The sequence below is a fragment of the Filicampus tigris genome, chromosome 20, assembly GCF_054856515.1.
Source record: "Filicampus tigris isolate MCC_2025a chromosome 20, RoL_Ftig_1.0, whole genome shotgun sequence".
Taxonomy (NCBI): Eukaryota; Metazoa; Chordata; class Actinopteri; order Syngnathiformes; family Syngnathidae; genus Filicampus; species Filicampus tigris.
In genome coordinates, this window is record NC_141236.1 from 11,926,494 (window position 1) to 11,952,089 (window position 25,596).

At 44.7% G+C, this 25,596-nt stretch overlaps 3 protein-coding genes across 10 annotated transcripts; 1 reads left to right on the forward strand and 2 right to left on the reverse strand.

Annotated features, from left to right (window-relative positions):
- Window positions 1–966: 966 nt before the first annotated feature.
- Window positions 967–25,122, reverse strand: fbxo25 (F-box protein 25). 7 transcript variants are annotated; one of them, XR_015084068.1, is made up of 13 exons: window positions 22,532–22,629; window positions 18,050–18,337; window positions 17,537–17,721; window positions 14,742–14,845; window positions 14,616–14,665; window positions 13,924–14,016; window positions 13,760–13,853; window positions 13,466–13,650; window positions 13,161–13,343; window positions 12,859–13,005; window positions 11,583–11,704; window positions 6,997–7,055; window positions 967–1,958 (listed from the first exon to the last, which is right to left on the reverse strand). XR_015084068.1 is itself a non-coding variant. In XM_086019875.1 (13 exons), the coding sequence occupies exons 3-12, from the start codon at window positions 17,653–17,655 to the stop codon at window positions 11,615–11,617; spliced, it is 1,092 nt and encodes a 363-aa protein (XP_085876001.1). In that variant the 5' UTR covers window positions 17,656–17,721; window positions 18,050–18,337; window positions 22,532–22,629; the 3' UTR covers window positions 1,940–1,958; window positions 11,583–11,614. The 7 variants fall into 7 exon arrangements, 6 of the variants coding, with proteins under 6 accessions (XP_085876001.1, XP_085876000.1, XP_085875999.1 ...); XM_086019875.1 differs by lacking the exon at window positions 6,997–7,055 and adding an exon at window positions 12,024–12,050 and having other exon boundaries at window positions 1,940–1,958; XM_086019874.1 differs by lacking the exons at window positions 967–1,958; window positions 6,997–7,055 and adding exons at window positions 7,158–7,239; window positions 12,024–12,050.
- LOC147128383 (testis development-related protein) lies at window positions 3,125–10,907 on the forward strand. 2 transcript variants are annotated; one of them, XM_086019880.1, is made up of 4 exons: window positions 3,130–3,411; window positions 5,716–5,769; window positions 8,672–8,787; window positions 9,194–10,907. In XM_086019880.1, the coding sequence occupies exons 1-4, from the start codon at window positions 3,325–3,327 to the stop codon at window positions 9,594–9,596; spliced, it is 660 nt and encodes a 219-aa protein (XP_085876006.1). In that variant the 5' UTR covers window positions 3,130–3,324; the 3' UTR covers window positions 9,597–10,907. The 2 variants fall into 2 exon arrangements, with proteins under 2 accessions (XP_085876007.1, XP_085876006.1); XM_086019881.1 differs by lacking the exon at window positions 5,716–5,769 and having other exon boundaries at window positions 3,125–3,411.
- fam110c (family with sequence similarity 110 member C) lies at window positions 18,815–22,543 on the reverse strand. The gene has a single exon (XM_086019879.1). The coding sequence runs from the start codon at window positions 21,239–21,241 to the stop codon at window positions 20,291–20,293; it is 951 nt and encodes a 316-aa protein (XP_085876005.1). The 5' UTR covers window positions 21,242–22,543; the 3' UTR covers window positions 18,815–20,290.
- Window positions 25,123–25,596: the final 474 nt, after the last annotated feature.

Genomic DNA, 25,596 nt, shown 5'->3' on the forward strand with positions numbered 1-25,596 from the left:
ACGTTGATTAGTTGTCAACGAGTCTGTTCTTTTGGGGATTTCGACGGATTTTGTACCCAAAAATGAACGCTTGCCGGTAAATTTCCCAAACCGTTCCTTTGGAAGTTCAGCTAAGGAATTTGGGAACTATTCCTTCAAAATTACGTATTTTGGGAATATTAGGAGTTTGATGGACAATCAGAAAATATTGTCAGTAACATTTCAAAGTAACCTGTGCAAAAGTAAAAAGCAAGTAAATGTGCTTTTTTTTTTCACCACAGCACCATCTGCTGGATCAGTTGGGGCATTACCTCACTTGCCCAACTTAAAATTGCCACTGCTGCTCACTAATGAATCAAATGAATTGTCACTATTGTCGGTTTTAATGACAAACTCGCAAAAGTTGACCACATCTGTTGCAAATGTTTGGTTTGGTCCGCAGTAAGGCTCAATTGTTTTGTACATTTTCCGACTGTATTCCCTTGAGAAATGCTTGCTTGCAAACGTCGACATTCCAGCATTGTCCTAAGCGCGTTTGTCCTGTGCATATTTTGACTAGTGTGTCGCTGTGATGTCATTTCTGTTGCAAAAATGTCCCTGTAGTATTTGGTGGTACGATTGTATTGTGTCGTGAATGGTGATAAGGCCACTTGACTGTACTGTTATCTACTTGTTGAAAGGCCGATAAGGAGCAGGAGAAATATGTGAGGAGCTGGCCTTTACTATTTACTGCACAACATGAGACGCTTCCATTTGGAAGTTTTGGCTCAGCAAAATGCTACTATTATTTAGAATCAAAGTACATGAATATTTGCAGTATTACTTGTGAATGTAAAAATGTCATTGAAACGAATGAAATAAAGTAAGATGCCCCAACGCAAACGTGCTGTCGTCCCTCCCTGACGGCGCCGACGTCTTGCGTAAACGTGAAGCTAACCCGCTCACATGATGCGCCCACGACCCCCCCCCCCTTGCATGACTTCTGCTTATAGTGTGGAGAAAAAACATTTACTTCACTCATTTAGCCATGAAAGCTAGTCTGAGTTGTGGTTTTATGCTGTCTCTTGTGACCGAGTGAAAAAATAACACAGGAGGGTCAACTGTGAGCGTTAGCGGTCAGCAGAAATGTTCTTTTATAAACCAGCGGAGATGAACAAATGAAAAAAAAAAAATCTTTAGTTTGGGTCGTTACTGGAAGTTGCAGAGAGTCTTGACTGCATGTGTATTTCATGAAAATGAGTTAGGATTTTGTAGATAAGTACAACATTAGAGAGTGTTTCATGTTACATTTATTTTCTGCATTTAGTTGATTTTTTGGGTGTGTGTTTTTTTTTTTTAAACCCTAAAAATGATTGGAAGAAGAAGTTACTAAACGGTTGCGGCCGAATGTAAAAATAATTTTGAAATGAGAACAACTCGGAAGGCCGGCGTCGTTCGCGTCAGGTGCTTCGCTGATTATGCCGGCCGCTGCGTTCTGACCCACTTGTGGATCTAAGCCGCTTGGGAAAAAGGCCAAATCTTTCCCAGTGGCTGAGACACTCGCTGGCTGGGGGGCCACGCGGGTCCTTGCACCAGTGTGGCATTAACGCCAACTTTATAAAAAAAATAAAATAAAAAAAAACAACAAAAAAAACCCCAAAAAAACAAACAACAACTGTAAAGTCGTTGCTGTTATTCCCGGTAGCACACCTGTGGATCCTGACTGTCAGGTTCTCGGTAAGGTGAGGGTCTCACACCCACACACACGCACACACACACACACGCACACACATACATAGGGGTCCATTGTGCGTCTGTTTCGGGAGAAGGCTCTTGTTACTCTCAACAAAGAGGCGAATGTCTCCACGAGGCAACGGGACGGCTGAGAAAGAGCGAAGATGCCAGCGATGAAAAGCGAACTGAAGGCGCGTTCGAGGCTGCGGGCATTTCAGATATTGTTCTCTTGCAGGTGGTATGCAGTCCAAAAGTGGTGTGACTTTCTACGAATAAAAAAAAACAAAAACAAAAAAAAAAAAACATCATTTATATTGCCATTGTGAACTACTACTCGCGCACCGGCTTAACTCCAAATATCTTTAGTTGGCGTGCTTCGAATGTTTTCAAGAATTTATTCCCAGCTGGCCCACTGGTTGAAACACGGCATTGGGATGAATATTGCGTTTGTGGAGTTAATCCACTCGTTTTTAGCCATCTCAGGGGGGCGGCCATTTTGTCACTTCTGTCGACTGATCACAGCTGCTCAGGTAACAACCAGTCACGGCTCACCTGTTTTCTGAAGCTGAGCTGTGATTGGTCGCCACCCGAGCAATTGCGATGTCATTTTCAGTCGACGCAAGTGACAAAATGGCCGCCACCTGAGATGACTAAAAAGGGCTGGATTTTGCTATATTCCATGAACGCAAAATGAATCAGAATGCCTTGTTTCAACTCGTGGGCCCGCATAGAACATATTCTTAAAAAAATATATGTTTGGGTTGACTTCCCCTTTAAAAGCGAGCGCTCGGATTTCATGCGCATTCCTGACCGACTTACTGTAAGTGCACGTAGCAAGCGCAACGGGAACCGAAGGGCCTCGGAGTCAGGTGAGCGGTCTTAGCTGGGCCGGGGGGCGAGCGTGCGAGGTCACTCGTCAACACGGAGACTGATTAACACATTGATCGGGGTCAAGGTTCACCGTTGGCGGGTTGTGTGTCAAACTACGGTAAAGTCAAACTAAAATACAGGGTTCCTTTGCTATTTTTATGTCCTGTGATTAACACGCTAAAAATCAATCAGGCAAGTCATGATATATTGTTTAGAGTTTCTGGTTAACGAGATCGACCGCTACATAAACGCTTTCGGCTCAAGGTGATAAGGCGAATAGATTTTGGGGTGGCCGACGGCCCTGCATGCCACTCGACTAGACCCACCCCTGCACCGAGCGGTCGATGAATGCCATCTCTTGGTTTATTCACCCGTTTTTGATGTTGACTATCTCGTGTATCTTTTCAATCACTCAACAAGCGGCGGAAGAAAAAAAAAAAAAAAACGCGCCGGCCCTCCGGCCCGGTCCAGAGGTGAAAACTCTCTATTGTTGTTTGACGACATCACCGGGGGATGTGGGAGAGAGGAGGAGCCAGCCCAGGTGGTCACGTAAATACGCACCAACCAAGCCGGCAAGCGCAAGCGCACACACACACACACACATGCACACACACACACACACACACACACAAAACGAGCAACGCGACTTTTATGAATGAACAATAGGTGGATGCGTTGCTCTCCGGGTAACAGCAGCAAGAGAATTTGGACTGTTTTCAGCTTTTTGAAGGGTCTGACGGTGGCATTTTTGTAATCCCAAGAATGTTCCGGAGAAGCAAGAGTAAAGTGTTGGTGGACGAGGCGTCCGAGGACGACGACATGCCCTGGCACTACCGTCACTCCTACAAGGTAACTTGTCATTTTGACGGTCCTCAACTCAATTGTATACGCTGAAAAATAGTTTCCCCCGTGACCTGGCTCACCTCCGCCATGGAGGTTTACGCGTGGTTTTGTTACACTGCTTGTTAGGTGGAAAGATTTGATGGGCAGGAGCTGAAGGTTAAGAAGTGCAACACAACCTCGAAATGTGGACAAGACATCACGGTGCTATGTCTTGGAATCACTGGACTTGGCGAAAGCATGTTGAGTTTTTTTTTTTTTTTTTTTTTTTTTAATTATGAGGGACTTTTTCAATGATTAATTGAAGTGAATCAGTGTCAAAGGGAAGCAGGAAAAAGGTGAAACCCGGTGATTGAGGTTTACTGGCAAACTAAACATACAACAAAGAGAATGATCATTTGTATTTAATATAAGCGCAGAACTACGTCTGCTAGTTTAACCTTTTCATGCATACTGGTCACTACAGTGGACAGGTATTTAAAAGTTGCTTTCGCCTATATTCATTCATCTAAATTTTTACAAATATTTTTAACCCTTTCATGCATTAATTATGATTTCATGTTATTATTGAAAATACATTTTTTAGTTGAATTAATATAGGCGAAAGCAACTTTTAAATAGCTGTCCACTGTAGTGACCACTTTGCATGAAAGGGTTAATGCTAACACATAACGTAGGCAGGGTAGCAGCGGATATTTCAACACAAACAAAATAGAGCAATATTCACAAGTATGTTTTTTTTTTAAATAAAGTACAATATTGTAGAGCTCTATTTTTCTTGATGTATTTATGACCAGGTTTAAAGTCGTCTCTTCTGGTAGGGCTCTGACGCAGCCATTTTGCACCCTGGCAGTTTGTATCAACATTCGAACATTTCACAATAGAACCTCTGAACCCTCGAACCGTCTTTTATTGCCTCTCTCGGGTCGGACCTCCCCGGCGTCCTTCTCCCCTGAGAATTTGGACTGGCGCTCTGATCCCTCCTCGGTGCTCATATCGGTAAATAAATCCCGCTGGCATCAGCTCAGTCACAGGCGCAAGTCGGAGCTTTTCCCAGGGTGGGGGTCGCAAGAAGGGGGGAGGGGCGGGCGGCGAGCCGGGGAGGTCGCGCTTGATCAACATTACCACAAGGACTTGAAAAAAAACGCTGGGAAACGATGCGGTTGCGTCTTCTCGATCGTCCGCCGCGTGACGCATGAGATCCTCGCACGGTCTATTTATCCGTATACAGAGACACACATGCGCACGGATTTTGTGGACTCTGCTTCTTTTTCAGTCCCTTGAATTCACGATGACAAAGGTGTCAAGCACGAGTTGAAACGCATCCACCTGTCAATTGTTAGCGAGGTCACGGCAGTCGAAAAAGATGCAAGCGCTCAGAAGGCACGAACTTGAGCAAGAATAAGAATTTGCACGTCTTTGGCCCCCCCCCCCCCCCCCCCCCGGAGAGTTCCCTCCAGGCTCTCTCTGTGGCAACTTGGCTTTCTCAGCGTTTACGTTCAATTCAAGAGGCTGCGGGAGGCCTTCCCGAGCGCTCCTAGGAGCTCAACTTGATCCTTTTGCTGAGTTTGAGTACAGTCTGGAGAAATGAGCGCTTTTATTTGCTCTCTTTCAGACAGTCACGAAAAACAACACCCGAAGCGATACATAAGTAAAGCGTTACTGGTGTTGTGAAGTCAAACACGGACCTTTGTAAAAATGAGCAGCGGAGTGAAGCACAATGGAACCGAAGTGGAAGTCAACGCAAAGATTATTATTATTATTTATTTTTTTTTTTTCCAAGAATATGTTCAAAGCAAGCCCACTAGTTGAAACGGGGCATTTTGATCAATATTGCGTTTGTGGAATAAGTGTTAATGCACTCATTTTTAGCCGTCTCTGGGGGCGGCCATTTTGTCTTCTGTCGGCTGAAAATGACATCACAACTGCTCACAGTGACCAATCACGGCTCCGATTCAGAAAACAGGACAGCCGTGATTGACAGAAGACAAAATGGCCGCCCCCGGAGACGGCTAAAAATGAATGCATTAACACTTATTCCACAAACGCAATATTGATCAGAATGCCCTGTTTCAACTAGTGGGCCTGCTGGGAACATATTCTTGAAAAAAATATATGTTTGCTTTGACTTCCGCTTTAAAGCAACAGTACAGTACTTTGTGTTAGCTTTGTTCAGGGTCTAATGGACCCACTAAACCGAGCACCCTCCTTACAGGAAACACACACACATATGCACAAATACACACACGTTTCTCGTGTGTGTTTGCTTTGGGGGGGGATGCTTTTGTCTTAACTGGCACGCGTGCGTTTCAGGACAAAGACAAAGAAGGAGAGGAAGAGGAGGAAGCCGTCACAGCCGTATCCAAGGTAAACAAGCTTGCGGCGAGCTGGCTAACGCAGACGCGCGCTATCTACGCTAGCCACCCCGTCTCACAGTTTATCTTCCGACACACGCCACCGTCACGGCGGAGTCACAAAAACAAATTCCGTCCATCTTGTCGGGGCCGGCGTTAGCAAAACGCATCGAGTTTGGCAGACACGGCACGTAACTTCGGCCCAGGCGCGAGCGCAACATGCGCGGCGGGCGCACGCGCACACACTCGCGGATGAGAACAAGATGAGATAAAGCAGAACCCTGCGGCGGCGCCAGTGTTTATCAGTAAACATGTCAGTCAGCGTTGCGTTAACATCAGCACAACTCTATCGCTGCTAATCTGGCTCCTTTCTTGTTTATTTACATTGGCGTGTGACCAGGATTAAAACCCTACTTTGACACCCGGACGTGAAACGTTAACTTGAAACCCTACAAGGCTAAATTTGAACACCCTGATTTGAAACCCTCACCTTTGTTTGATATTCTTTTTTCAAACCTTAAAGGGGAAGTCAACCCAAACATATTTTTTTCAAGAATATGTCTGATGCAAGACCACTAGTTGAAACAAGGCATTCTGATAAATATTGCGTTATTTTATTATATGCGAGTTAATTGAGCTATCTCAGGGGGCGGCCATTTTGTCACTTCCGCCAACTGAAAATGACGTCACAACTGCTCAGGGCTCAGGTAACAACCAATCATGCCAATCAGACCTGTTTTCTGAAGCTGAGCCATGATTGGTCCCTACCTGAGCCCTGAGCAGGTGCGACGTCATTTTCAGTCGACAGAAGTGGCAAAATGGCCGCCCCCTGAGATGGCTAAAAAGGGCTGGATTTTGCTGCTTAACTCATATTCCACAAACGCAACATTCAGCAGAATGCCGTGTTTCAACTAATGGGCCTGCTGGGAACATATTCTTGAAAAAAATGTGTTTGGGTTTCCCCCTTTAACCCTGTTTTGAAACCCCAATTCGTTACACTATCTTGAAATACTAACCCTGGCTTAAAACCCAAACTTGAATTCCAATTTTATAACTCCAACCCAGTGTTGACACATTAATCTTCGCTTGAAATCTGGCTTGAAACTCAACTTTAAAACCATCACCATGACCCAAACGCCAACATATCCTAACTCTTTGTTGAAACCCTCCCTGCTGGTTTCTCATGTAAAATCATCATTGTAATCAGGAAAACTCAGCTAGAATGGACAAAATACCTTACCTTTGCCTTTATTCTTGGATAAAGTCCGTCACCTTACTGATCAGGAGCCGCTCACCGTCCTGATTCAAGGATAATAATTGTCATTATTGGCAAAGATTGTGCTTGTAAAGTAAAATCAGTGCGATCACATCTCCGAACGGCGCATTTTGACACTTGCGTACACGCTGAGTTATCTCCAGATCTCTGTCCCACGCATATTGAGTCGGGTGTCGGTGACTTTGTTGACAGGACATTTTTCACGAGCTGTTTGTACGTTGGGCCAGAGAAGGGAAGGAAAGGCAACATTGTTTAAGGGGCTGCAGACCTTTGGAAGGGAACAATAAGGCCCAAAGGCCCATAAACAAGGCTCAAAATAGGCTACAAGTTTGTTTTTTTTCCCCCCGACGTCTTATTAGGATTCAAAAGTGGACGCGGCATCTTTTCCATCCACACAGCCTGCGAGCATTGTTGTATTCTCTGTTTCTCTGTTAAAGTAGCTGCTGTTTGAAGGTTTTAAAACAAGTGTAGCCGCTGTGCTAATTTCTGCTAGCCGTGCTCCACATTAAAACGTTAGCATATACCAAGCAGACCAGTGTTAGGCAAAATTTGATGGTTTGGTTGAGCATTCTGTTGTTTCAATAAGCAGTGTTTGATTCTTGTTTCACGCGTCAGTTGTACAGCTGACATCAAGTGGGGTTGACAAATAACTTGACGCAAGAGTGAGAAAAGGGGCGAAGGTTGAGTGAAGTTTTTAAAAGTGTGTTTTAATAAGTTGCCGGTACATGTCTGTAAAGAATGTGCGAGGGGCAAAACTGAAGACCAAAAAGTTGCTAGCACGCTAAGCTAAGCTAACAGGGCTAGCTACGTGCTCCTGGTAGTTGGCACGTTTCATGATCGTAACAGTAACTAGAGAATCGATGCTAGGTATTTTGGTGCACGAATGGGATGCAACTGTACCTGGAGGAGGACGCGTTCTGTTAAACCTTCCTGCTATCTAATCAGAACATTCCAGAAACATTCCGTGAACGTCACACACACACACACGACTGTCCACTGCTTTGCTTCGCAGGAGCGTCTTGTTCGCAAGCAAACACAACGAGACGCAGTCTCTGCCAAAAGGCCTTCATCAAAACCGTGTTCCGAGTAGTGGGAATGTTTTGATTGTGTCAGAGGCCGGCAGATGTGTGGAGGAGGACCACCAAAAGCAAAAGTGTCCTTCAAGCCCGTAAAGTTTGTACCGTAACCTTGCGGCTTATCTCTCACGAGTTCACTGAGGCTCGAGGGAGTGCAAGAGCTTCATGTGGCATATTTATGAGCTGCACTACTAAAATTGTCATGTGATGCCCCCCGAAATGGATGGAAAAATGGCTTTCATACAGAGAAGGCCCGTTTATCGCGAGGAATGCGTTCCAGAGCCAATCCGTGATACGCGTTTTCATATTGTTTGACCCCCTCACGCATGCTTTAAACATATTCAAACTTAGTAAAGCACACCCCTCACTTGCTGTCAGGAAACGGGAGACTAAAATTAAACAGCAAAATGTTCAAAAAAAAAAAAAAAAGATTGATATTTTTGGACTAAAGTCCACTAGCTTGCTAACGTAATGCAAAATGTTATAGACGGGCTGATGGAAGTGAGCAGTGATGTTTGGGTCATTTTAAACTAAGCCATTGTAAATGTCTTCTTGTGTTTCAGGAGGCCAAGGTGAAGAAGATGATGGCCAAAAAAGACAGAAAGGACAAGAAGATGTTCTCCTCGAAAGACGACGAACACTTCTTGTTGACCGGAGAGAAGCTCGCGGGCCGCCGAGGGTAAACTGTTTACAAAGTGTCATTTGCAAAAGCTGACTAAGCTTCTTAGCTTCAGATACAAATGCAGCATTTTTGACAATCTTTAAATTGGGGCTTCAAGACAGGGTTATTGTTTAAAGTTAGGGTTTCATGCCGGGGTTAAGGCTTCTGAGGAGATTTTGAAAAGTGTTTAAAAAAAAACACAAATTCAAAGGTGAGGGTTAAGCAGTTTCAAATGAAGGATTCAAGTTAGGGTTTAAAAGTAAGGTTAAAGGTTCCCAAGCTTGGGTTACAATTTCAAGTTTGTTTTCCAGACAAGGTTTAGGGTGTCAAAATAGGGCTTCAAGTAAGGTTGAAAACGAGGGTTAGGATTAGGTGATGTCTGGAATACAAACGCGTGTTGACGTTTCCTTTGGTTTCTTTGTAGATGTCACAAGAAAGTGAAATGTGAGAAGGACAGGAAGGAGAAGCCTGACAAAGCTCTTTGCTTCTGGGAAAGCGTCACCATGACGATGAGACAGATTTCTCCCGCCAAAAAATCGGACAAAACCGACAGCTGGGAGACGCCGCGACCCCGGAAAGACGACGACGATGCCCCGGAGGAGGACGGCATCCAGAACGGAGGCTCGCCCTCGCCCCGTCTTGTCGACTCTTCGGGTCCGCGGCCGGACACGGGGGACACGTCCCGCTACGCCAACCTGTCGCACTCCGAGGACCCCGCCGGTGGCGTCACGTGGACGGCACGCGCCAAAGTCCGGCTGGCCGGAATCAGCAGGATGAGCAGGGGGATGGTGTCGGACGGCACCTGGGAAGGGCTCAAAGAGTCCTGATTTCAACGCTTCAACTGCAGCCGAAAATTTAGAGCGCCTGGTTGTTGGCCGCGAGTGTCTGTATGTTACAATGAGAAAGGCGGAAAAGTGATGAATATATAAATATATTGTTAAGTCTGATGTGACAGCCAGCGTGTGGACAGGGGCTTCACGCTGGCGTGGCCACTTTAGAGCGCCTCGTTGTTGCCGTGTGGAAAAGCCCAATGGCAAGCCGGACGTATTCATGCTGCTCGTTTTTTCCGGACGAACTGTGGTATTTGATTGACAGCTGAGCGGGGCGTGGTTTCAGCGCTTTCCGCAGTGTTCAATTTTTTTTTTTTTTTTTAATAATTGAAATTTGGCTAAAATTGACAAGACATTTCAATTTTCACTTTACAGGGACTCGAACGGCCTGTTATTTCCGATTGCTGCAGCGCCGTAAGACCAGGCGGATGTGTTTTGTTTTATTTATGTCATCTGTGCGAATGGAAATGGAAGACGATGTAGTGTATGTGTACATGCAATGATCTCATGCTGAATATTTATGATTGTACCGCTGGAAACATTGCCACTGTCTTCTATCATGTCAAGTGCCTTGAAGCAATAGCAGAGCATGTTTAAAAAATTTATTGATTCATTGAGCGCCGCTCATTTGGTTTGGCCTGTTTGCGTGTCTGTTCTCACAAGAATTTTCGAGGCTTTCACAATAAAATGGAATGCCAAAATAAGTAGAAAACAGGCAGGATATTTGTTCTTAAAAAGAAAAAAGAAGGAGAAGCCAGAGACAAAATATTGAGTCATAATAGAAACACGATTTTTTTATATGTATATTTTGCGTTACTTAACACTAAGCCCCTCAACTGCTTTGTCTTTTTTTAAAAGGACAAGATTTGATTTACCCTTATAAAAAAAAAAAAAAAAGTTCATTTTGTTTGGTGCAAATCCGAGCCGCCCCAAATGCTTAAAGAACAATACATTGTTTTAGTTTTTAAAAATGATACCTTTTATATGAACATAGCAGCTGTTATGATATATAATAAACGGTAATGCTCTAAAAATACGAATATGGTCTCAAGCGGCTTAACATTTTGTGCAATGCTCTCGGAAATTCTCATGACAGAGCAATCACAAAATTTCCGAGTAAATTATTGTGAGAACATGCATATGCACATGCTTTCATTTTGTCCATTTTTTTTTGTCTTGAATGAAAAAAAAAGCCTTCCAATGATCATCTTCTATGTTGCAATCTTTTACACCACGCGGCCATTTGACTCTCACAAATGCAAAATTGCATTTACACTGGTGTTAATAAATCAACAATATGAACAATCACCACCTCCACTACTTCATTTTTGAAAAATGACACCACTGTATTCCTTTTTTTTTTTTTTTGGTAAATATTTAATACTTTAGTTAAGCTACTTCCTGTCCCATACACACAGTCATAATAGTCGCATGGAAACACGCGCAACAGGAAGGAATATTACAAAAAGTTGGAAGAAGGATACAAAAGTTCACCAGTGCCCATAAATAAGACTTGACATTTCCATTTGACCACTTTTCTCTCTTCATGGAGAGTGACAAAACGTTCTAGGACAACGTAAACGGACGCATGCGCTCGGTTATTGCAGGGAAGGAAAAAAAAAAACATCACCACGATTACAAAACACCCATTTGTTACATAAACGTCAGACGAGAGCTAGGCGGAATAATCGACTAAATCAATCAATAACAATTCTCTAGATCCGCCGTAAAACTTCCGAAACGACACAATATACAGTACTCCTCGTCACTTCACCAAAGCTCACTTTGTAGACGTATATTTATATACAGTATTTAACCTTCCGCTTATATTTGTGCAAAAATCAGCAATGTACTATCTACGACGGATTGTTCCCTGTCGCCATGGTAACGGTTGTGCGCAAAATGGAGACGCAGGTTCAAATGCGCCTCATTTGGAGCCCTTTAGTATGCAAGGTAAACAACGTTAGGATCTGGTAGACTCACAGGTTTGGACGCTACAGAAGGAAAGGAGGCATCTAGAACCGGAAGAGGTCGATGAAGTGTTGCGGCGAGATGGGCACAAGGCAGCTGTCCGGGTCGTTGGCGGTGCACGGGTGGCCGCAGTCCTGACAAAACCACCACGTTTGATTATTACGACAATTCAATGCCTGAGGCAGAAAACATATTTCACCACACGGCCACAAGATGGCGACAAATGACCATGAAATGGAAAACGACCTGTGCCAATCCTAGCTCTTGCCTTCAGAAACGAGAAACACAGGTAAAAAGAAAAATAATTATAATAAAAAATGATGGTGGCTTTAGGTGACTTCAAAAGTCTGCCAGGTGCAAGTGTGTCAGGGAAAATGACAAATGTGACGACGATGCTCGGGAAGACGAAGCCAGGGGAAATAAACGGAAAAGGCACGATGGGACAAAAGGTACCTTGAACAACAAGGCCAGGTGGCGATCCTGAAGGGGGTCAAGGAGGAGGAGGAGGAAAAAGACGGCACACGGGAAATATTACAGGGACACCACTAGCAAACGTGAGAAGCTGTTTATTATTCGCTCTTTCCATTTTCAAAAAAAACAAAAAAGCCTCATCATAACTTACGGTATATCCAATATAAATGATTTCACAAGTTGATTCTATTCATCTGTCATCCAACGCCATCGTTGTTATTTTTGCGCAATATTAATACATTCAAAGCGTTGGAAATAGCTTGAGAACAAAATCTGAAATGCCATGTCTGTAAAAGGGAGGAAAATGTTCAATTTTGGTCCAGCTGTTCTGGCAGAATGGAAAGAACAAATCCATTTCTCAAGAAACATTTCAGTGGACACACTTTATTTGCTTAAGTGAGCCACAAAATGATGCGGCGGGTCGGATGTGGCCTCCGGGCCTCGAGTTTGACACGAGCGGTTTAGAGGAGCTTAACGTGTGACTCCGGAGGAAGAACCCATGACAGCTGCTTGCTGGCTGACAAATCTCTTCAACAGCGTTGTTATTTTGTCTTTCTTGCAAACATTGTGCAATTATACGTGAAGAAGTGGATGCACTCCAAACACGTTAGTCCTTGACTTAAATGGGCCATTCCATGGATTTTGTTTGTGTTCCGGACCGATTGCGACAGCTAACAAGCTAAGCTATAATCGCTACCAAATTTTGGGATCACGTAAACACGACCCATTAAATATGAAGATCAAATTCAAGTCTTGTGGCCTGTGTGTCAATTTGTTATTATTATTTTTTATTTTTTTAAACGAATGATGGCATTACCTTCCAGAAGAGGATGCTACAATGCTTGCAGAAGTGCAAGGTGTCGCCGTACTGCTCCTTCATGGGGTAACGCTTCTGCAGGGTGAAGTACATCAACTTCCAGTCAACGCTGTCGCTCTTGGTGAGGACCAAATTCCTGGAGAAGTGCTGCACGTGATGACAACAGGCACCAAGTTCAACAAAACGGGCGCCTTGGCTCAAGAAAGTTTTGGGAAACACTGCCATCAGCAGACACGCAAGTGACCACGCTGAAGCAAGGCCGCCCTCCGGTGGTCAGCGTGGGGAACTGCGGCTGCTCTCACCTGCTTGTCGGAGAAGTGGAAATGGCAGAGCCGCTTCCACAGCGTGCGGTTCTCGCTGAGGACGTGCAGCGTGGGCGTGGCCTGTCCCAGGTTGATGATGTCACAGGCGTCGGAGAGGTTGTACAGGATCTTGTTCTGCATGTACAGCGGCAGGTCGCTGAACGACATGCCCGTGCACATTTGCTGCACAGCCAACAGACAAAAGTTGGGGCCCACTTGCGGCTTTTTTTTTGCTATCGGCAGAGCAGTGCCTACTCCCCACACATTTCAATATTAGCATGTTAGCATCACAAGCGGACGCCTACCTTGGGTATCTGCAGGTCGTTGAGCTGCTGCTGCCACTTGAGAATATTCTCCAGCCGACACAGCCAGACGTTGACGTTGCCCACCAGCACGCATCGGCCCACGTGTAGGGTCAGACTGTGCAGCGTCGCGCTCAGGTCCTGCAGGAGCTCCTTGACCAGCCGTGGATTGTAGTGGTCCTCCACCACTGGCGGAGACAAGGCGCGCAGCCCAAAATAAAAATTCCGATTATTGAAAGGCTCCAAAGATTTTACAATACACAACATTGCGCAACCTACACAACATCACATTCTTACCCTTGCGCACAATCTTCTCGAGAATGTTGAAATAGTTCTTCTGGGCCGCTCCGCTCAAGGACGTCAGCTGGGATCTGGCTATTAGCTGGAAAAGCTGAGGCACATTGGAGAAAGGCGGCGTCAAGACGGAGCAAGCGGCACCAAACGACGACCTGCTGGCTCACTTTTGCCACATAGTTGAATCTCCGCAAGTCGTGGATGGCGCTGGAAAAGTCCAGGCGGTTCAGCGCTTCGCCCAGAGTGCAATAGCCGTGACGCTGTGCGCAATCAAAACAAGATTATTCAAGAGCCTGTCAAGTGAATTCAAACATTTGTGGCGAAATACAATCCACGTTTGAAGATAATTGCTGGAAAAATGTGCAAAGATTGACAACCATGTCGTACGCCATTGTGGAGGAATAGCGATAAATTGTTTTTTTTCAGCATTTCGGTTCTCCCTTCTTGTTAGCGAATATCCGGCGCAATTGTGATGTGCAGTTAGCTAGCAAGCCAGCTAAGTCGACGCTCTGAAAATGCATCGGCAGGCATCGTGCTTTAGAGCGCCTCGTTGTTGGATGTGAGTGTTTCACAAATTTAGGAGGGATGGCAGAAGAGCAAGATAATCTTTTTTTTTTTTCCCCTAACAGGAGCCTGAGGCTTTGCACTAGAGTGGACTTGTCAGAGCGCCTCGTTGTCACGGCGAGGGCGCAGGAAGTGGTTTCAGCACATTCAGCGGACACGCCCCCAGCGTTGGAGAGTGGAAAGATTGGCTTGATTTTTCCGCACATTTCAAACCTCATTTTTAAGTGTATATATTTGAAAACGTCTTAAATCGTAACACTGACTGTGTCAGGTGATGCCGAATTCCAGCACTGACCTCCTTGGTGCTGCCTTTCTGCACGTAGATCCACTTATCCCTGAAAACAACTACACAGGCACAACGACATTTGTTGGGGGCGGATCACCATGAATGGACTCCAATCTGATCGTTGCAAAAACTCACACTGAGATTTGGTATTGTGGTTGTACAAGTCCTTTCTCCTTTTCACGCTGGCAAGATCACAAATGTCTTCCACAAAGAGATTTTCCTTGTCGTCGCAGGTGAATCTGTTGGATTGGAAAGCGGTTAACTGTGCTTGTTATTGTTCATCAGAGTCTGCAAAAGTTATTCCGGTTTCCAAGTAGAGCAGAAGAGAAGTGCGAAAAGATTCTAGGCACGTGCCACAGATTCCCTTTTCCAAGAATCGAAATAATTGTTTTGGGTTTTTTTTCTAACGCTTTAATAAGTAACTCACTGAATAATGCGATAAACATCAAATTGAACAACAGCATATCTGCTTCCCTCGAAGCATGCGCTTTCCAAGAGGGGCGATTTAAGTCACATGGAAAATAAAATAATTGCTTTTATTGTCCAAAAATATACTTTCCTCTAAAAAAAATTCCACTTAAAAAAAAATAATTTTCTTGTGACAAATAGTGACATATTTCTCAAAGAAAAGTTCTGAAAATACACTTTTCTACTTCATTAAAAAAATGACAAAAATATCATACATCCTTTCTGTTGCCCAAAATACCTTTTCCCATGAAAGAAATCTATTAAAAAAAAAAAAAAAATCTTTCCCTAGATAAGAAGGCAGATTTTTTTCCCTTTAAAAATGAAATTATTTTCTTTGACTTTTTTTTTGTTTTTAGAACAACAAACAAATGTATCCTGGTCAAAAATTCACTACCTAATCCTCAATGATTATTATTTTTTTTTAATTTTCTCCAAAAATACTTTTTCTCTCATTTTGAAAAGATCCATTGCACAAATTTGGATCCCTTGTTGGGAAATAGAAACGACGGTCCATTTTAGGACGTGACGAGCAGACTTTGCCAGCAGTCGGGATGATCAGCAGATGAGAAACTCCCATAAATTTCGTTTGTCCGCAAACCTCTTCTTGAAATGCAAATTGCCCACAACCGAGCTGCTAACCGCTTTCTCGGCCGAGCGTTCCACAAGGCCAGTGTGCATGTGGAGAAACAGGGAGCGCCGAGTGGACAAACTCCAGACAAGTTAAGATCCACTCTAAGCCTTTATCAGTCGTCGGCGCACCTGTCGGGCCGAAACTCCTCCGAGGTCCCGATGACCTCTGTGGAATGTTCAGTTAGTCAAGCCTAACCTCCAAAGAGAGATTCATTCACGGCCGACTGGACCCGACGGCTTCATGCGTATTCGTACAAAGCGGGGTCAGACTCCTGTTTATGTCCTCGTTTTATCGTTTGTATGGCCAGCCCAGAATTTGTAGCCGAGATCAGGGCGTGAACGCGTGCGGGGAAAAAAAAGCCAAAGAGAAAGAAGACTTTCATTAGGAATTGGAGGATATTGCCATGTCAACATTCCAGGAGGGAGAGCACAGCTCTGCCAAAATGAACAAATAAAAAAAACAACAACAAAAACGAAATTCCAAGAGAATCAACAATTGACACCTCGTGTCCATTCCCCTTTTATTGTCAAGCTCAACACCTGAGGCAGCGGCCAGCAAGTGTACGCACTGCTTCAGCTCGACTGACCGCGCACTCAACTCCTCCTTGAGGTGAGCGAGTGGGCTGAACACCAATCCTCCTTGTCTCACTCGATTTACGGCGTTTGCCGGGAACGCATTTTCACTCGGGGAGACACCACTTCGTCACTGGCAACGATATAGTATATTGCAGGGCAAGACTGTAACAGTGAATTCCCATTTGATGATTTCCACAGTTTGACTCTGGAACGTATTTTATTATGAGCTTTTGGGAAAGAGACATAAACTCCACTTTATGCTAATCTTGTCTTATCTTGTAAATTGAACTATTGAAAAACTACTCCAAAATGTTAAATGACACAACCATCTCAGCCTCGCAGCCTGATCGGTTGTCCGCGCCTTCGCTTAATGATGTCGCTCATTAAACCTGCAGTCAAGCTGCCTGCCACTTGGCGAGGTGCCAACCCGGAGCCATGATGTCAGCGCTAATTGTGCCATGTCGTGACTCGGGCCTTTCAGTGCGAGGTCTTTGCTTGCTCACATGCTAAATGTGGCGTCACGTTAGGCCGTCCAAAGAAAATAGCAACACTGTGACTCGTCACCGACTAGCAGCGTTGAGATTGCCGCTTTAGCACTGCCGCTGACGCAACGCAGAGAACAATATGACAATACATTCACAATGGACTAAAAATCCCAAGATTTAGGCAGATGTCAACAATGAGTCATCTCTAAAGTGTGTTTAGAAAATAATGAAACGAAAGAAACTCTTTTCGACACTTTTTTTTTTTTTTTGCTTCAATTCAACGAACATTGTGCTGACATACCTTCCCAATGATGACGTACACGCTCTGCTCCCAAAAAAAAAAAAAGCTTTTCTTAGTTTTCCTTCTCTCAATCTATCTGTAGCCATGTTTGGGCACCATTGGATTCCAGGGTTATATTACCACAGAACATACCCGTAGTCATGAACAGTCACAATGCTCTAAAACGACTGAAAAAAAAAAAAAAAAAAAAAAAAAAAAAAAAAAAAAAATTGTGACTGTGTTAGTTATTGCTAACTAACACAAGTACTGTAGAGACTGATTGATATGCAAATATAGGTTGTGATGATAGCATATGACGGGACTTATCATGACCTGCTTTTTTTTTTTTTTTTAATTTATGAGTAGTGTACTATTTTGTGACTTAGTCCCACCTCTGCAATCGACACGTCGGACTGTCATGGTACTGGTTGTACATTTTAAAAGGGCAACAACGATGTCAATATGTAATAATTACAATTGGTTCTTCTTACTCAATCTCTCCGTGGATGTCGTCCATGTCGTGTCCATAGAAGATGATCCTCTTCCAGCCGTGTTCCGTCTTGGTCCAGCTCCATCCTGGCGACCTCCAGTCCTTGCCCAAGAAAGGCATCCTAGCTAGGGGGAGGCCTGGATCAGTGAGCACTGGACTACTATGAGGACCAATGTAAACACGAACCTGTAAACAACAAAATGGCAATAACCGCACGTTACCATGACAACACACGTGAGGAGACAACGCAGAAAGACGTCGTCAAACCACATACTCGACACACAGACTACAACCCATGACAATGGGTTGCTTTGGCTCCACGACAAGTTCGCTGAGCGTGAGCTTTATTGAACAAAATATTTGTCAGCAACACATTCGCCTTCGTTTCACAGAAAAACAGGAACTGACTTCGTCTGACACACAGCCTGTCATTTCCTTACGATAATAAACGGCCAGCTGTTTGTTTTCCGTCGATAAAGCTATTGTTCTAAGCAAAATAAAGACTCCAACTAACCTTGACAAAAGATGACAATTCCTTTCTGTGTCTTTTCTTTACGTCGCTGCTCTTCTCGCTCAGATGCTGGAAATATTCACGGATGTAAACACAGCGGCCGAGGACTCGTGCGCAGCTCCGCCCACCTCCTCTCCGATTGGGCGAAACGCGGGTATTTATCCCTGTTGCTACACGGAACGCCGCTGCGGATTGGCAAGCAGAGCTGTCAATCTTGTCACCCCCTCCTTTTAATCCTCTCGGCTACACGTGACGGAGGACGTCGCACATGTACTACTGTTTTGGTTTGTCCTGTGGGGGGATGGGATGATCATATTTAATATAATACAGTACCCATGCAGATTACAAGAACAATAGTAAAGATACCATGATTTTTCCAAAAGACCGATAATATGAGCAGCAGTTGCAAATACAGTAATCGTCGAGATCAGTGGGTGGCTGTGCATTTGGTACTTGGGCATTTGCCCATCTTAATCCAAATTTTAATATCACCACCATCATCCGTCACAATTATAGGAATAATTAATGTCCACAGGTTGCTACAGATGCACTTTGCAGGTCGAAATTGGCTGTAACAATTTTTTACCCTGACCAACCAATCAGAGGACAGACAAATGCAAAAGTCATCAAGGGTCAGCTCACTGGCCTTGGGAGGATGGATTTGAAATCTGGTTGGAGAAAGTAATTGATCTGTAAGAGGGAATGCGCCATAATGCATAACGTTTGCATTAAAAACAGTGGAATATAAAATGATGTAACGAAAAACAGTCAGTGCGCAAACGATTTTATTGCTCAACACAGTAACCTCTAAATGTCATAAGGACAGTCGATATTGTTTAAAAAGACATCGAGGCCATAAATATAAAACAAGCCAATAAAAAAAACTGCAGTCACTGAGCTTCTTGTGCGGCAAGACAATGTATTATTACACTGCTGCACAAAGAGGCACATTGTGGGCCGTTTGTAACCACTAAACTTCATATGTCCCGATGTCGTAAAACAGAAGAACCCTTGTACCGTATACCATTGTTGCTTTCCTCTTTTCTTGAAAGTAGGACTCTTTAACTGGTTCTAAAGCACTGATGGAAACTCTACAACCTGTCAGGCCATATACGGACAACGACGACATTTGATCCGGCCAGCTGCAAAACTCAAAGAAGCTGTTATAAGAAGCCCAAAATCATCTCACGAATGCATTTGACTAAAATGCATTATATAGTCCCTGGAGTACTCATTAAGCATGTGAACGGTTTGCCAGCCTAAATTTTAAAATGGAGGCAAAATATAATACCCTTTATACCAAAAAAGTGAAGTAACCAGGAGCAGCTGGGGGGAAAAAAAAAACAGCCTGAGGAAGTCTCGCGTACAGGGCAGGACATAACATGTCTGGGATGTTAGTCAGACTTCGAAAAATTATCCAGTGTGCGCCGAAATACATCAATGCGATTCGTTTGGACGCACGCCGGAGAGACAAAGTGCCAGGTGAAGTTTCACCGCTACCGGCTGATTACGACCTTTCGCGAAGAACAATTCTGGCTCAGAGTCGGAGGTGGGGGGGTGGCTTAGAGACAATGCAGCCAGGCATACAGGCTAGTGTGATAACGTTACTCCGGATGAATAAGGAGCTTCTTTGTGCACGCCCCGTCAACACTCGTACGGCGAGTGCCTTACGAGACAAATAAAAGGCAGTGAGTCAGTGGGCTCGGCGCAAGTTGGAGCTCAGGTGTTGCTGCACAATCTGACGCAATAGACATAAACAAACATATGGACCGAGAATGAGAGTCAGTGGGGCGCAGACCGTGAGACGACACAACAACCGTATGGCAAAGCCTCCGAATATTCGTCAAGCTTTGGCGCAGGCTCTGCCTCCAGTAGGTAAAAACGCTTTGCATCTCGGATACCTGCCAACAATCCCAACCAATTCCCTAGTAGGAGTCTGTCAAACTTGGTACGAGTCCTGGAATTTGCCAAGAATTGTCACTTAAAACCAAAACGGTGGCCTCGTTGTTGAGTTCCGGCACGGCTCCTTGACAATTTTTCATGTGCCCAGCAACCGATTTCATGTCGATCGATAAAATTTAAACCAGGGACCATTTTTTTCCTCAATCCCCAGGGGGCATGACTGAATACGTTTTGGGGAGTCAGTCCAGTCCAGTCCTGGGTGTACCCCGCTATTCGTCCAAAGTCAACTGGGATACGCTCCAGTTGATCCGTGACCGCGATGAGGACAACCAGTGCAGAAAATCAGTCCAGGTCTCTCAACTTCTTGCCACTCTCCCTGGCATTCTTGCAGCTGTACAGCCATTTGATAATCCTTGCGTTGCGCTCGATGACCGAGGTTCCCTGGCGGGTCTTCTGGCGCAGGACGTCCTCCTGCAGCCCGTCGCTGTCGTCGCTGTCCCTGGAAAAGCCGCCGTCCGACGTGGACACGCTGACGCTGCGCATCCTGACGGCCGTCTCGTCCGAGCGCGCCGAGAAGTTCTCCTTACCCAGAGACTCGACGACATCCCCGTCCAGGCCGCAGTACTTGAAGAAGGAGTCAAAGTCGGCAAAGTTCTTGGAGTACCTGGAGCTGATGTCCGAGCGGGATCGACCCACCCCTTTGCCCCTCCTGACGGGAACATTCAGGAGATTAGCGGACGCCTCCTTCGGACCACTATTCAGTTTCCCGCTAGCTCCGTTCCTCCTACTCTCCGGTGTTGCACTTGCGGATTCCTCAGGTGTGCCGAGCTCTCCCTCACCGCCGCCGTGAGGCTCACATTCCTTCTCTGCCGCCTCACATAAGGTCGTCGTTTTGCTCGCGGAGCTTCGGAGCAGTTTACGAGTGATGTGATGCTTGCGGTCTTTGCCAGGCGCTCTCAGCAGTTCGCATTTCTGCCTGTAAAGCAGGATGGAGTCGGGTCGCTTTTTGGAGCTGGAGCGACGTACCTGCACCGGGGAGCAGCTCTGCGGGGACCCCCCGAGGCGCGTCGAGCTCCGGTTGGAGGACACCGAGCTGGAGGCGGAAGCCAAGTTGATCAGTGGCTCCTGAGTGGAGTTGACCACCTGTTGGCTTTTCACGTAGTTGGGTTTGCTGGCGGCCAGTCTCTCCACTGCACTCATGGGCCCTTTCACCTCACTCTCCAGTTCCATTTGCTTTCGAAGGTAGTCTGGACCCTTCTCCAGGATTTTGGAGGTATCGCTGGGGGTCTCCATCGCGGTCGGGCCGATCTCTCAACGCAGCTTCGTCCTCATACGGCAGGGAGGGCAATCTTTTCTCAGCTTTCCAGAATTCCATTCCATCCCATACTTTGCCTGAGCATGTTTCCCAATGTTTGCCCCCGCTCTGTTGCGACACACGCCTCTCGCCGCCCCACCCGTCCCGTGCGAAGGCGCTTTCAGTCAAACACGGGCCTGTTCAAAGTACACCTGATAGGAGCTCGAGGAAGCCGGGTGAAAGCCGACACTTTCCTTCTCTTAAAGCGAAAGTCGACCCAAACTTTTTTTTTTTGTCAAGAATATGTTCCCCAGCAGGCCCGCTAGTTGAAACACGGCATTCTGATTCATTTTGCGTTTGCGGAATAGAAATTGAGCAGCAAAATGCACTCGTTTTTAGCTGTCGACTGAAAATGACATCACAACTGCTCCCAACGACCAATCACGGCTCAGATTCAGACAGCAGGTCAGCCGTGGGAGCAGTTGTGATGTCATTTTCAGTCGACAGAAGACAAAATGGCCGCCCCCGGTGATGGCTAAAAATGAGTGCTTTAACACTTATTCTTGAAAAAAAAAAATGTTTGCGTTGACTTATCTTTTAAAGGGGCGTGAACACAGAAGCTCATGTGATGATTTCAAACTTAAATACAAAGCTGAGACTTTTGCTGACTGCTTGACAGTGAAGTGGCATCCATTAAAACATGTTGCCGTCATTTCTGACTTTCCCTTCCTTCATCTTGCACTAGCAAGTATACGGTCCAGTACTTATAAAAGGCAGGTAGCAATTCTAACAGACTGGATGCGGAGCTCCAAGTCTAAAAAAACACAAAAAAACAAAAACAAAGTGCGAACAGATAAGCACCTGCAAGCCCCTACAAGTGTAAAACCGTACAAAAATAACATGCTCTTGCTATATTGCAGATTTGGGCCTATCATGGGTGGGTCTGAAAGAAATCCCCTTTAGAGCTGCAACAAATTATGTGTTTTTTAGCATCACCGACCCAAAATAAACAGCGTCTCTAAATTGTCCAACTCAATGGCAAGGGTGGAACTAATTTCTAATGTCTTCCTCAGGGGCACACAAAATCCAATTGACACCCTGCTCAAATCAAAGCGCTCTGATACCCAAACGGAAGCCGCATGTGCTTCCACCAAGGCACGAGTGAGCTTTCCCAAAGGCAGAGGGCAGCACTCGATTGCATTGTGTGCAGTCAGGCTGAAGTCTGAAACGCTTGCAACCCAAGCCAGGGGCCACAATCGGACATAATCCATTTTCTGCATTTCACTTACATGACTGTCACTTCCTTGCTGTCTTCCCTCAAATTGATTCACATTTTTTGTTGTTGTTGTTGTTTTTGGCCTTAATTTTCATTCCACATCTGTTTTCCAAGAGCATTGCTGGAAAAAAAAAAACAAAAAAAAAACAATTTTTTTTTTCTTGAGGCGTATGCTTTCTGGCCAGCTTCTTTTAGATAGGCCGCTTGGGATTCGGCGGTGGCCCCAACCCCCGTTTGACATTATAATAAAAATTTGGGATCAGACTCATATCTCAATCATGAATGATTATGGTGGCGCAGATTTGGGGTCCTTGTGATGAATAATTCTTCTCAGCGGCAACATTTATATGAGGAGGAATAAATCCGGGCATTTTTGGCTACTTCATGTGGCTGTGTTGTCATCGTAAGCTCGGTTGCTGAAATTAATGCACTTTTCTGGAAGTTATGCAAGTGCGAAGTTGTAAATTTCCAAACCTCTGACTTGATGTAGTGCACTGAAGCGCCTACGAAGCCAAACCATATTATTAGCCTAATTGCTAATCCTCGCACTGACCTGCCCACTGAGATGTGCCAACCCTAGCGTCAAAAATGTTATTATCTCTGGTTGTTTTGGAGTATTAAAGCTGATGTGTATGTTTTGATTTATAGTCGGCAGTGGAGTCAGCAGCACTTGGGAGCCAAAATGCTCGTTTGGCAAAAGGTGAAATGAATGTTTATTACGGCTGTGTACTTTTGCAATCGGCTTTATGTTCGATGGAAACATTTCGCTTTGCATCTTTTCCCACAAAGCAGGCCAGTGCGCTTTCCTGACGTAAACTCTTTAATTCAGCGCGTCCTTTTAGCTCCGCCTCATTATGTTAAAAGTAGTGGCTCGGGCGCCAATAATGCGGGAAAGATGGCAACACTGTCAAAACAGAAATCAAGGCCGAGGTTTTTCTTTTATTTTAATCACAAAATTTAGAGATATATGCTTTTCGTTGGACGGTGGCATTTTTGTGGACAAACAATTGTCCGCATGGGGCCATATTTGATTTTTAAAACTGTTTTTTTTCCCCCCTTGTGTGTTTTAAACATGTTCAAATGTTACCAAACGTCAGTTACTAAATTTTGTATGATGGCAACGGGACATATCGGTCGACTATGAGTGGTCACGGTTGAAGTTCCCTGTTGACAACACAAATAATGTCTTCCTGTGAGAATTTCACTCAAGACCTGAAAATTATTATTATTACTCTCCAGGGACTGATAACTGATGATTTTATATTATTACTGTCTGGGCAGCAGCATTTTTGGCCACTAAACTATGCTGAGCTTCTTGTTGACATGTTGAAATATGACAATGTGTTGTATTTGGGCAGTTATATAACCATTTTACATGACAAGTCAAAGCTGGATAAGGATTATCGTCACTCATTGAAAGCAATTCTTCACTTTCTGCATGACCAAAGTAGTATTGTTAGAAAGAAGATGGGTGACATCACGCACAATAAATTAGGAAATGATTGCTTTGTATCAATGCAAAGATGGTATAATGCTACATTCTGCATACTGGTCAGGTACCGGGGGAATGCGAAGAAATGACTCATCCTGAGTGCGTCACAAATCAATTATGGACTTATCTCGTAAAGATAATACTGGAAAGAGAAACATAATGTGTTCAATTTCGGATTGAGTATCCATGTACAATGATTTTCGACATTGATATCACCAAAAGTCGTCATAGCTTCCTGGATAATTTAGCGTCCGGAGTTAGACAATTTGAAAAGTACTGCTGCTTACTCGTTGTGAAATAGTGACAGGAAAAAACGTGCGCACTGGTGGCACTGGACCCGATCACTGGGAATAGTGAGGGTTTGGCCAATAGGTGCTAGGATATAAAAAGTTAATTTTCTGCTTTTTTGGAGCAATCTTCAAGTTTGATAAATGTGTAATAGATTCTGATGTTTGTTGGAATCGTTTTGGAATATCCCTCAAAAAAAAAAAAAAAAAATACTACTCCCATCCTTGTATCCTTGTTTGCTAACAAGGGAGGGTCAGAACTGATGCAGAATTAGCAACATTTCTGCTCAACATGTAACTTTATCACCTCTTTTTGATTTGTAGCTGAGTCTACATTCCAGAAAATAAAATGTCAAACTGATGCGGTGTTACTGTTCATTACAAATAAGTCTACGCTACCAACTTAGCAGCCATGGCTAACGGCCGCGTTTTTACAGCGTTAATGCTAGCTTAGCGTTGCTAGCTCTGCCATTTTGGTGAGGATAGACTATAGACTTTTAGAATCACATTCATATCTTGCTAGCTGTTTTAAACCTGCAAATTGCCTCTCAAATTCACTTCATTGCCAGAAAATATGATTTATTCACTCCAAATCTCTTTTGCCTCGCCGCACACAGAGTGTGCTTTACGCAACTCTGTGCAGGTAGGCAACGCTCCCCTTTAACCGCACGTATCTGCCATTTTCATATTCCTCACCGGGCTGGAGCCAGAACTGTTCTCGCTTGTCGTCAATCCGTCACAAGCACGCCGGACATCCAGCCCGCGTGCGTCTGGCTAACGTCAGCCCGCCGTCGGGGAGGCAGCCGTTACCTGCCACGCTCATCTTCTTTATGGCTTTTGGAACGCAGGCATTATTGTTCTTGTCTCGCAGTTCGGACGAGGGATCAGCGGGCAGCAAAGGTTGAACGATGTCGCAGAGGACCACCACATTCTTGCGAGGATTTCCTTGCTTCCTGATGCCAAGCAAATACGAATACAAGGACATTATGTTAACTTTACAAAGTCAATTTCACTTAAGACAATGACCAAAAATGGGGAAGTTCACATGTTCCCAGCAGGCCCACTAGTTGAAACACGGCATTCTGATTGATTTTGCATTTGTGAAATATAAGTTAAGCAGCAAAATGCACTCGTTTTTAGCCATCTCTGGGGGCGGCCATTTTGTCTTCCGTCGACTGAAAATGACATCACAACTGCTCACGACGACCGATCACGGCTGACCTATTTTCTGAATTTGAGCTGTGATTGGTCGTTTTGAGCAGTTGTGATGTCATTTTCAGTCGACGGAAGACAAAATGG